The sequence below is a fragment of the Doryrhamphus excisus genome, linkage group LG16 (genome assembly GCF_037039965.1).
Source record: "Doryrhamphus excisus strain RoL-2023G ecotype Guam linkage group LG16, RoL_Dexc_Guam_v1.1, whole genome shotgun sequence".
In the NCBI taxonomy this organism is placed as follows: domain Eukaryota; kingdom Metazoa; phylum Chordata; class Actinopteri; order Syngnathiformes; family Syngnathidae; genus Doryrhamphus; species Doryrhamphus excisus.
In genome coordinates, this window is record NC_136372.1 from 13848115 (window position 1) to 13860286 (window position 12172).

Here is a 12172-nt window from a genome sequence, read left to right on the forward strand (position 1 = left end):
CTATGATCATATATATATATTTATATGTGTATATATATATAATTATAAATATAATTTATATATAATATATATAATAAAAAGTCATAATACCAGAATAATGGTGTCATGTTATGAGGAAAAATGTCATTTTAGTAGCATAGTGTTGAAATATTAAAGACAAAAATGTTTTTTAAGTGATAGAATGTTAAAAAATATTTTAATTAAAACAATAAAAGGCAGATTTTAATTTTTTAAATTGAACGATTATGCTGAGAAACCACCAGATTATTTTGTCCCGATGGTGAGAGATTATCATGACACTCAGACACTTTTTTAATGTTTGATTTTTTTTTTAAAGGAGGTGGGGCATCATATGATTATTGCATGAATACTATTATTAGCATTGGTATGACTGTATGTAATATATTCACACACAAAGCATCACTTTTCTCCCTCTAATTCCCTCCTCCAGAAAAAAATCTATATTGACTGTTTGCACTAAGAGTAGCAGCATGTTCTGCCTCTGCTTTTAATAGGCAGCATGTAATAGCGCTTGTCACCAACAGAGGGCAGCATATGACCAGAGTTCTACGGCTGAGGAAATGGTTTATTAAAACAATACTATGAATTCATGTGATAAATTAAATAAATAAATGGACATTAGAGAGATTATTGAAAGGGGGATGACAGGAACACACTAAAACCTGGTCTGAAAGGGTCTAGTCTGTATTTTTTTTTTAAATCTGTATTTATATTGAGGCAGTTTTTTCATATAAAGTCAAGTCCTTGAAAGACAATGTGCTATGGATCAAAGAGGTAGAAGAAGACTAACTAGTGCTGAGGTCACATGCTTTTTAAAGTCCCACTCAGTGATGAAGATGGAGACCAGCTGATGGACTTCCACACCTGACTTCACTTCTGGAATTAACACACCTGCACATGCTTTCCTACACATTTTCTGTGCATTTTCTGTTTCACATTTACAATTGGAAAATCCAGAATTCATCATTTATTCCAATCATAGAAAACATTTTTTGTTTAAAAAAGGAAATTAATCATGTTAGTCATTAGTCATGATGAATATGCAGATATATTTTATGTGCTGGGAACTCCATACAACTATATTTCATCATTGTAGTACATTTTTTTAAAAAACATTTATATTTCTACTTACATTTTTGGGCCATTAAAAAAAAGTTATAACTGTTAATAAATGTAGGCACTGAAAAGTAAAACAAATAAATGATATAAATACCACAATAAGAAAGTTGACTTACATTACAAGAATAAAGTTATAATTTTGTGAGAAAAAGTAATAATATTAAGTGAATAAATATATTATTACATCGCAAAGGGAAGAAATAAATAATGAAATTAAAATAATAACAAATTAAGGACGCCATAATAAATAAAATGTTTGTCAGTATGTAAACAAAATACAATCAAATACATTCAAAGTTCTTGTAATTTGGCATAAACGTAAGGCAAAATCTAATAATATGCAAAAAAGGCAACATGTTTAAAAGTCCATATGTAGTAAATGCCCTGTCATACTTATAATACTTACAGCACTTATGGATGTTTATGCACCCCAATAGCTAATAAATACATTTCAGACTAGTACAGGTATATAATAAAGGTATAGCTCTTTAGGCACATTTTTATATAGTTGATCCCTACAATTGTAAAATATATTTTAATGCGACTATATGGACACTAAAGACTCATTTTTTGCCAAATTGTCATTCTTTTCTTATTATACGTTTATATTGAATAAATTCAAAGGTTTTCACTATTATTATTATACGTCTCTTCACTAATTGGCTGGTAGGAATCACATGATTCCACTGCCTAATATACAGTATAAGTTAGCAAATATGCTATGAAATAGACTAGTAGTGGTCCTAAGAGAACGTTATCGCCACCTGTTAGCCCAGAGAATGCTGCTTCTTCAGGTTCTTCATGTTGTCCATGCGCTTGACTCTTGTTTCCGGGGTCTTTTTGTACCAGCTCCTGCCAGGAGACCACACAGACTTGTCACATCAAGTTGGGGACCAAGCCAAAATGTTGCGTGTCAGGGGAGTTTCTGCTGTACTTTTACATCAACTGCAGCACGGCAGCCAAAAGTTAGCTTCAGTTAAGGATGAAATGGACTCACCCCTGGCGGTTTAGCTGGCTCGGAACTGATTTTTGGACTTGGCTCGACTTCTGAACTCTAGGAAAGGAATAAATCAGCGCCAGATATCTCAGCACAATAAAGGTATGTAAACAAGGGACATTTTTGTTTGTTTTGGGGGTTTAGGGACCCCTCCAGAAGGGGGTATGAATCCCTAACCTGACCTGAGGTTTTATAACAGTTTTTTGTTTTGGAATCTAGTTGGTGCATCATGTGCACAGAGACCTTGTTGTGAGAATCTTTTTGTGGGACTTTCACTCTGGAGGGAACTAACAAGCATTAAATATTCATAATCAAACAGGGTAGTACAAATTACTAAAATTCTACTGAATGCATGTCCACTTTGTATATAAAAAAGGGATATTTTGGTTTGGTTTGGGGGTTTAGGGACCCCTCCAGAAGGGGGTATGAATCTCTAACCTGACCTGGAGGGAACTAACAAGCATTAAATATTCATAATCAAAGAGGGTAGTACAAATGACTGAAATTCTACTGAATGCATGTTCACTTTGTATACTATAAACAAGGTATATTTTTGTTTGTTTTGGGGGCTTAGGGACTCCTCCAGAAGGGGGTATGAATCTCTAACCTGACCTGAGGTTTTATAACAGTTTTCGTTTTGTAATCTAGTTGTTTCATCATGTGCACAGAGACCTTGTTGTGAGAATCTTTTTGTGGGACCTTCATTCTGGAGGGAACTAACAAGCATTAAATATTCATAATCAAACGGGGTAGTACAAATTACTGAAATTCTACTGAATGTATGTCCACTTTGTATATAAACAAGGGATATTTTTGTGGGTTTTGGGGGTTTAGGGACCCCTCCAGAAGGAAGTATGAATCTAACCTGACCTGAGATTTTGTAAGTTTTCATTTTGTAATCTCGTTTCATCATGTGCACAGAGACCTTGTTGTGAGAACCTTTTGGGGGGACCTTCACACTGAAATTCCACTGAATGCATTTCCACTTTGTATATAAAGAAGGGATATTTTTGTTTGTTTTGGGGCGTGCAAACTTCCAGTACCTGATAGGGGTAGGACTTTTTGGCTTCTGCATGACCTTTCTCGCCTGTCCCGGTGATTCCCCCTCCCTAAAAGAGAATCCACAGTGATGTCACTAATCTGGATATCATTCCTACAAATGTTATTTCCTGATATTACCTCTTTTTCCTGTCGAGAGCTCTTTGCGTAGCAGCAGACAGAATGACTTTCTCTTTGTGGCTCTTAGCTTTGTCCTGCACATTTGATGCAATTAGTTACATTTAGGGAGGATTATTAAGGTTATTCAACTTGAAATGTATGAGAAATTTCAAGTCAAGTGCACATACGAAGTGAGGGGAAAAGCCACCAGGTAACAACAGTGCCAAACTTGTGTGAGAAATTTCAAGTTACTAAAGAACTAAGTAAATCTGGCATCTGGCGTTGTATGCATCGTTGGTTACCATGTCTCGCAGCTTCTTCTCGACACAGAGCTCTCTGTCCTGCTGCAGCAATGCTAATCGATCCTCCAAAGGCATTTCAAAGAAGAGTTCATGGATGTCGTAAAGGGCTGCACGCAACTGAAGGAACAAAACATCCACAGCTCAAGAAAAAGGAGAGTCGGACTGTTGGCGCGTACGTATTCCACATTTCATACCTGCGCTCGGACTCTTTCTTGTAGGCATAGATCCTGTTCCGAGACTCTTTTAAATGGAGCTTCGCTCTGGAAGGAACTAATGAACGCCTGTGTATCCTGTGAGGACATACATTACATATTCGGAATTAAACATTGTGGTCATGTGGGAGAATTTTCAAGTCAAACATACACATGACTCAAATTCTACTGACCAATGGGTAGGAGGAAGTCATTATTTATGAAGTAGCTTTTGATAAAGAGGGCAAAATAAAAAGACATTGCTCCTGAAATGATAATTAAACTTGTTTTAAACATCAGGGATGCAAGAAACAGCCATTTTTTAAAGTATAGTAAGCTGCTAAGCTCACTAGTTAGCGCCCAAATGACTTAATTTAAACTTAACAAAGACTGAGTTCGGAAGAAGGGACTAAGTAAGCAGCGAAAATTATACCACTTCCACACAGAATGGGAGGAAAGCATTTTTGACTGATTCCATGCAGTACAAGTTAAGGTAATGTGATGTAAGATAATGTCTCATCAATGTACGTAACATTACTGACACCTACTGACCGGTGTACAACACTACATAAATTTAACTAATAATAGGCCAAAGTCAAACACAAAACAGTGATCATTTATTAATATATTCTTCAAAGTGAAACGTACTGTATTGTATGTTATTAGTTCTGGTCTCAATCTTTCAAACAAAATGGACAACAGGATCCTTTACACTCCAGGAACTACAAGTAACAAAATCCTTGTACTTTAGTTGGAAATTAGTTTTCTTTCAGTCTCACCGTGATGGTCTGACGTAGATGTTTGACCTTGTGCGTTTTCAGCATCCTTCTTATGAGGAAGCCACGGGCGATGGCGCCGATTCGACACAACGCTCTCTGTTGTTCTGCTGTCAGAACCTGGCAGTCAGTACAAACAAGAGTACAACAGAGCTAGGGACGGGAGTATGAAAAGGGTTTGAGGGCATAACATCACAGTGATCATACAAACAGTCACCTGACTTAGCCTTGTGTGAGGTTTGCCAGATGCCCAAATGGACCCTCGAAGGAAGGTAGGAGACTGGACTGAGGGAGAGGTCACATTAGGACTGATAGGACTTGGAAAACCTGGAAAGAGATTGAAACAAGGGATATGGTCACAGCTATAATATATAATATAATTATAATTTATTAATATAAGAAAATTTTTATTTTATTTTATTTTATTTTATTTTATTTTATTTTATTTTATTTTATTTTAATAAGGACTTTATTTTATTTTCATTTGTTCATTTTCTACCGCTTTTTCCTCACGAGGGTCGCGGGGGGTGCTGGAGCCTATCCCAGCTGTCTTCGGGCGAGAGGCGGGGTACACCCTGGACTGGTGGCCAGCCAATCACAGGGCACATATAGACAAACAACCATTCACACTCACATTCATAATTCATAATTTGGAGTTGCCAATTAACCTAGCATGTTTTTAGAATGCGGGAGGAAAACCCACGCATGCACGGGGAGAACATGCAAACTCCACACAGAGATGGCCGAGGGTGGAATTGAACCCTGGTCTCCAAGCTGTGAGGTATGCAGCCCTTTTATTTTATTTTATTTTATTTTATTTTATTTTATTTTATTTTATTTTATTTTATTTTATTTTATTTTATTTTATTTTATTTTATTTTATTTTATTTTATTTTATTTTACATACCATTCCCTTATTTTCTTGAACCCTGCAGATCGTAGACATAGATCTATCTATCTATCTATCTATCTATCCATCCATCCACCCACCCACCCATCCATCCATCCATCCATCCATAAGTTGATGATGTGGTACCCATACTGTATCCTGGTGATCGCTCAGCTGGGACATGAGCAGGACTTATCCCGGAGGTGGACATGCTCCCTCCTGGAAGTCCGTTCCACCTGCAGGCATCAGAGGTCAGGAGACGCACCGACTCCTGCTCCCGAAGTCTTCTTTCAGTGTCCTCCAGTTCCTTGGTCAAAAAAATATCACAATTTTTTGTGTACCAAAAAATCCATCAGAAGGTTCGACTTAGGTAGCAACATTGATCCGTTCGGATTCTCATTCCTGGTCATGTCACATGAATTCAAAATGCCATTCCTGTGCCCTTTGTCATTCATTTAAAAGAAAGAAAAGCAAAGCAAAACTGTTCATCGTGATGCTGTGTGCTCACCAAACGAAGGCGCTGTTGCTCTTTTTCCTGCTCGGCCAGCAGCATGGACATTTGCAAGGCGTGTTCTTCTTCCAATCGCCTTTGCATGTCCTCCAGAGCTCGCCTCTGGGTCTCCTCTGTGTGCAAACACAAGCATGAAAGTACTCTTTAAGCTCTTTATTTGGATTCCTTCACTCTTGGTGAAAATTAGACAGACCTGTGTTGGCATGCAGGTCACATGGTCCTCGAGGATCATCAAGGTCCGTCCTGTGCTTAGCCTGAGTTAACTCAGTAGTAACATGAGCCTGCTGCAGATACGGTGATCGATTCTCGAGCTTGTATGACTTGTTTAACGGGGCGTTCAAGTTCCGTCGACTTGAAGGAGAGATAGTAACGACCCCTGCCATGAAGCGAGGCGTCCTCTCTTGACTTCGGTCAATGTGATCGGATCCAGTTTGGTTAGTACCCAGCTGACTGTCCATGGTGTGGGACCGCCGGCGAAATGTTGACGACAAACATTCAGGTTGCCCAATCGGGCTGGGACCTGAGGGGCTCATGGGACTGTTTTTTTCCCGAACTGGACTGGATGCACAGAAAGAGGATTGTCGACTGCCCCTTCTGTTGAGAACACTTTCAGTCTCTACTGAGCTCCAGTGATCCGGATCTGACAGTCCAGATCTATCCCCTGTCATTCCGAGGAATGAGATATTTATATTCCCAGTAGAAAATGGCCGTGGTTTACGTCTCTGTACATGGGGACTGAAGCTAGACTCTGGACTGGGTCGCCTTATTAGATGATCTGGAATACAAGGTGGTAAAGGCTGTTGAGGATCATGCACAGTTTGATGGAAGGGGGTCTGTGGTGCGCCAAGAGGGCTGTGATGCAAACTAAAACCAAACTCTACACCCCCCCTCGGGCTCTCTTTCTCTGAGTTGGCCTCAGATGTTGGGATGAGAACTTCTGAACCATCTTTACTCTGTTGGTAATCTTCTTTTGTTTGCTTGAGAAGACTGTCCAAGCTCATGTCTTCTTCATCGCTCTTGTCTTCGGTCTCTACCCTCTCCTCATCACCAGCTATGAGACCATTGGGAACGGTCGGACTGATTAGCTGAAGATTAGCTTGAAGGCCAATACCAGGGTCTTTGGGAAGGCCGGGTGAGTCGGTGATCAGGGTGTAACCGCACAAGGTTGCTGGTTTGGAAGCTGATGACTTTTCAAGCTCGCCCATTGGTAATTGTTGTACCTGTTTTGGGATGAAAATATGCAATGAACAGCCTGACATTGTGCCCCCCCCCCTTCCTGAGTCAGATCCAGTTTGTGACCCTGGATAAGAGGAAGAAAACATGCATAGATTCTTGAACCATGACAGAACTCAGTAGCTGTAGAAGTATGTGTGGCACAAACCCAGTGGATGAAGACCCGCACCAAGACCATATTCCTAAGGCCCCCCTGCATGCATCCATACATGATCTATTAATCCGGGGTCAGGTTGTGCGGGAAGCAGCCTAAGGCCAGACTTCCCTCACCCCGGCTACCTCCAGTTCCTCCTAGCAGATCCCAAGACATTCCACGGTCAGTCGAGAGACACCATCTCTCCACCGTATCCTGGTTTTCCCAGAGGCATCCTGGCTAGATGCTCGGACAAGCCGAGTTCCTCACAGATGACAGTGCTTCTAATCCTATCTCTAAGGGAGAGCCCATCCACCGTATGGAGGACACTTGTACCCATGATCTTGACCTTTCGGTCACTACTCAAAGCTTATGACCGTAGCTGAGGGTAGGAACGCAGATCGAATTAAGAGTTTGTCTTTTGGCTGAGGTCCCTCTTCACCATGATGGACCAATGCAGAGTCAGCATCACTGTAGACGCCGCACCGATCCGCTTGTCGATCTCGCAATCCATCCTTCCCTCACTTGTGAACAAAACCCTGGAGTACTTGAACTCCTCCACTTGGTTGTAAAGCAAACAAACCAGAGTCCAAAGTAACAAGAGCCATAAGCTTTGGGTGTCGAGTGGACTAAATAAAACACTCATCATGTATTTTTAGCCTAGTGTGCCTAATGCTACAAGATAGAACTCCACCTGTTCTTTGACCGAAACATGCTAACTTCTGGCGGCACAGCGGTCGAGTGGTTAGCACGCAGACCTCACAGCTAGGAAACCAGGGTTCAATTCCACCCTGTGTGGAGTTTGCATGTTCTTTTCTCCGGGTACTCCGGTTTCCTCCCACATTCCAAAAACATGCTAGGTTAATTAGCGACTCCAAATTGTCCATAGGTATGAATGTGAGTGTGAATGGTTGTTTGTCTATATGTGCCCTGTGATTGGCTGACGACCAGTCCAGGGTGTACCCCGCCTCTCGCCCGAAGACAGCTGGGATAGGCTCCAGCATCCCCCGCGACCCTCGTGAGGAAAAGCGGTAGAAAATGAATGAATGAATGCTAACTTCTGTATGAAATGTACCTTGCAAAGTGGTTTCTCGTTGTTTTGTGTTTCTTTAGTTTCTTTATCTGCTAAATCCCCTGATTGCGTGATACCACTCGCCACAACTTGAACAGGAAGCTTGTTCCGCTGCTGATTCCTCTGGTCTGCTTCTCGCTGAACGGCCATCCTTCTGAAGTTGCACATCTCGTGACGCTGCTCTGCATTCAACTGTAAAAAGTTGACATGTGAACATTGTGTAGTTTCCCTTCTCCTCGGTGACAACAAGTATAGAGTCGTGGTCAAAACAGGATGTCATGACACAAAAGATAGACTTGATGTTCCTCATCGTCAGTTCCTCTCTTTCCCTGGCGTCCATTCATCTGATTAGGACTTCAGTGGCCACATGTACGTGTCAGATAACATTTAGCTGTATATGCACTGTATATTCCAGCATTCTCAACACCAAATATGGACTGATTGACCCTTACCACAGGTGACAGAACAGCCTTCCCACAAAAGACGATGACGGAGTAAGTCTTGGTGAGCGGCTCAAATGTCCCCTTCTCCTGCAGCAGGGACACTCTTTGCAGACAGAACTCCTCGTAGCTTTCCATCTTTGCATTCACCCACTATGCATGAATCTGTGGATAAAATGTATATGACATGGAGTGTTAAAGGATGCTAATGTGAGTTGAGACAGCAGCAGTACAGCAGAAACAAAGGAGGGTCTGTCTGCTTTATAGTCATTTTATCACACTCATCACATTCCTGCCATTCCTTGCTTGACTCATAGCTGACGTCTGTCTCTCATGTGTATATCTCCAGCCTTGTAAAATGTCTGTAATGGCTTTTTAAATGAAAATAAATAGTGATCAAAATCAATAGCCACCACATTACTGGGTCAAACGGTCAAGCTTTGAATAACACCACATGGAGTCCCACTGCCCCACATTCATATTTAATCACATTTAGATGACTATAATGATGACATAATACAAGAATATGTTTTTGTATAGCTATTTCAGGATGTTGTAGTACAGATGTGCACACATGATGAGACAGCTGATCCACCCTTCCCTCCATCCCCTTTTCCCCCCACACACACGAATTTCCTACCTAATTAGGGGACAAAACGACGTCTTCTCTGTTATATTTTATACGTTCCTTCGGTGTCAAAACACTCCCAGGGTGTGTTGAAACACGATAAAGCGACGGCAGTGATAAAAAACCTTGGGTTTCTCGTCTTTCTTCCCGGCTTGTACATCACCGTCGACGTCGTCTCTTCCGGGCTACAACAGCGCCTCCTAGCAACAGCAAGCGGGCTGCGTTCCAACATGCTTTACACACCCCCTTGTTGTTTTTGTATATGAGATTTATTCTTTATAATCGGGCCTAGATTTCTATATATATACATATATAATTCTTTAAAAATAGAAAATACTGTTAATGACAAAATATACGTTTTTATAATATATAAAAGGAGTTAGACAACAGTAGAGGTTGTACGATAAAGAGAAATGGAACACGCTCGCTGTTATCTGATTCATTATTAACTACAGTGAATTCGTTGATAAGGAGTTAAAGCTATATCGACCTCTTTCAAATTGTCTTTAATATAATAAAAACATCAATAACATAAAAACATGGCTGCAATAATCACAACAACGAAAAATACTCAATGTATTTTATGAACTGTATTCTGCAGTACGGTAAATAAATGAGTCTTTGTAGTTTTCACAATCTCCATCACTTTATTTCTTCTTCCACCAGAATTATCTTACAGATATACAATTCCTGAACTAAATAGATTTTATAACAATAATAATAATTATTATATTTAAATTATATATATATATATATATATATATATATATATATATATATATATATATATATATATATATATATATATATATATATATATATATATAGTTGTCTGACACATTTCACAACAATAACTCTTTTTACAACTCATCTTTTGAACCAGGCCGTATAGGTTGAGCTATGCGCATGTTTTCCTTGTTGTCATTGAGTAGAGCATCAATATGGCTGTCTGTAAACTTGGTTGTGGAATCCTGTCACAAGATAAAAAGATCACTGTTGGAATAGTTTGCACAGAATAAACACAAGAATATTTATGTCAAAGGAATCACTTAAAACTGTATATTTGATGTAAAGACGGAGGCATAGTGTCATAGTATATGTCACTATATAAGTACAGTGATGTGTGTGTGACGCCACCATGGAAAGGTATGATGATAACCATAGAGCTGTAACAGAGCAACCTCTGAGAGCATTACCTTACCTCAAAGGAGTGCCGTTTCACTCCAATGCACGCCGTGGACTTCTCATAACAAAGAACCACATCCAGTCGCTGTGGTTTAGCACTCATCAAAGCGGCGTGAAACTCCTCGTAGTGGGACTCTGGAACGTATAAATCATCAAATGCAACGTATGCCTGAATGAACGAGGACTCGCCAAGCACTTACTTACCTATGAGTTCCATACAGGAAGAGGTCAGTTTTTCTTTGGTGAAATGCTTGTAGGCTTGCAGTCTGTTGCACACCTCGCCGGCACCGATGAGGTCATCAACAAGCGCCACTTTGCGTTCACCTACAACCTCTTTCATGGTTTTCTCAAACTCTGAAAGGGAGAATATCAGTACAGTATTTAATTGGGACCATGTGAGAATTATAGGTTATCACATGGTTTGTCTGGTATCAGGCCAGGTATCATGCCCCCAAGTGTCAGTACTGACACTTGGGGGCATGATACCTGGCACTGACACTTGGGGGCATGATACTGAGCCTGATACCAGACAAACCATGTGATGATCTTATTAAAACATACTATTTAATCATGAGCTTATTATCACGTACTATTTAATCAAAAGACCATTTTGTTTCCAGAAAATGTTCAGTTTATTACATGTATTATATCTAAACAGTGTAAATACAATAATTGCAAAAATATTTCAACAATAATATTTTATCAACAGTCTTATCTTATCAATGTCTGACAATTAAAGTTCTATTAATCAAGTTTGGGTTTTTTGGTGACTGGAGAAGCACTAGGCACTAAGCACTCGTGCGCTGTTCTCTGATTGGTTGTTTCACGGGCACGATACCAGAGCACCGCGCTCTGAGTGGACAGCTACGGGGGCTGATACTGGACATGGTTAAACTCTATATTTTATCAGTATCACTGCCCTGGGCTTTGACACAGTATCATTTCGGCATTTTCCCGTATCATTCATGGGCGGTTTCTAGGGTACAGGGCCAATTAATACTGTACTATGTGATAATCCCTGATATACACAATCAAGTGATGATAACCATAGAGCATGAGAGAGAGCACAGATCATTATGTTACAGGAAAAATTGTGTTATTTGACAAACCTTTTGCTACCATTAGGCAACTTTCACAGGACGCATCTGGAAAGAAGAAGAAAAAAACAAATGAATCCACAATCCATATACATTCTGTGTAAAGAACATGTACTCACAGCGGTCTATGGCTTCACTCCGGAGAAAGAAGCAGCACCATACCGTAAAAAACACGATCTTCATGGTCGGTGACTGCAAAGCACGCATTTTGCCTCTCGACTGATGCTAACGCTCGGACGCTGTTTTGTCTTTTGTGTTGTATAGGTGGTTACATGATGGCAGACAATGCTGTGGGATCACGTATAGTTCAGGTTTTTCTGGTTTTCATGCAGACAGAGCTGCGGCTGGTATGAAGACATTGGTGTTTGTGTTCCATTGTGTCACAAAATATGTGCAATCACTGTCAGGATGATGGTCATA

General features: G+C 40.1%; 2 protein-coding genes across 3 annotated transcripts; both read right to left on the reverse strand.

The window, feature by feature from the left end:
- Nucleotides 1-351: 351 nt before the first annotated feature.
- ccp110 (centriolar coiled-coil protein 110) lies at nucleotides 352-9666 on the reverse strand. Of its 2 annotated transcripts, none has more exons than XM_058050230.2 (14): nucleotides 9483-9666; nucleotides 8855-9007; nucleotides 8406-8594; nucleotides 6158-7184; nucleotides 5962-6077; nucleotides 5607-5760; nucleotides 4782-4891; nucleotides 4568-4684; nucleotides 3792-3887; nucleotides 3598-3714; nucleotides 3317-3390; nucleotides 3181-3246; nucleotides 2138-2194; nucleotides 352-1992 (listed from the first exon to the last, which is right to left on the reverse strand). In XM_058050230.2, the coding sequence occupies exons 2-14, from the start codon at nucleotides 8978-8980 to the stop codon at nucleotides 1908-1910; spliced, it is 2334 nt and encodes a 777-aa protein (XP_057906213.2). In that variant the 5' UTR covers nucleotides 8981-9007; nucleotides 9483-9666; the 3' UTR covers nucleotides 352-1907. The 2 variants fall into 2 exon arrangements, with proteins under 2 accessions (XP_057906213.2, XP_057906209.2); XM_058050226.2 differs by having other exon boundaries at nucleotides 5601-5760.
- Nucleotides 9667-10285: 619 nt separating this feature from the next.
- LOC144901875 (uncharacterized) lies at nucleotides 10286-12124 on the reverse strand. The gene is made up of 5 exons (XM_078797296.1): nucleotides 11872-12124; nucleotides 11765-11800; nucleotides 10860-11009; nucleotides 10672-10790; nucleotides 10286-10441 (listed from the first exon to the last, which is right to left on the reverse strand). Exons 1-5 carry the CDS (start codon nucleotides 11957-11959, stop codon nucleotides 10331-10333), a joined length of 504 nt encoding a protein of 167 aa, XP_078653422.1. The 5' UTR covers nucleotides 11960-12124; the 3' UTR covers nucleotides 10286-10330.
- Between the last annotated feature and the right edge of the window lie 48 nt (nucleotides 12125-12172).

Excerpts from the sequence above, each read along its gene's own strand:
- ccp110 (XM_058050226.2), bottom strand. The coding sequence starts at position 8,980 with ATGGAAAGCTACGAGGAGTTCTGTCTGCAAAGAGTGTCCCTGCTGCAG. Across the intron at positions 4,685-4,781 it reads CTCACACAAGGCTAAGTCAG|GTTCTGACAGCAGAACAACA; the intron begins GTGACTGTTTGT and ends ACTGACTGCCAG. Across the intron at positions 3,715-3,791 it reads AAGAAAGAGTCCGAGCGCAG|TTGCGTGCAGCCCTTTACGA; the intron begins GTATGAAATGTG and ends TTGTTCCTTCAG.
- LOC144901875 (XM_078797296.1), bottom strand. The coding sequence starts at position 11,959 with ATGCGTGCTTTGCAGTCACCGACCATGAAGATCGTGTTTTTTACGGTA. Across the intron at positions 10,791-10,859 it reads TTCCTGTATGGAACTCATAG|AGTCCCACTACGAGGAGTTT; the intron begins GTAAGTAAGTGC and ends TATACGTTCCAG. Across the intron at positions 10,442-10,671 it reads TGAAACGGCACTCCTTTGAG|GATTCCACAACCAAGTTTAC; the intron begins GTAAGGTAATGC and ends ATCTTGTGACAG.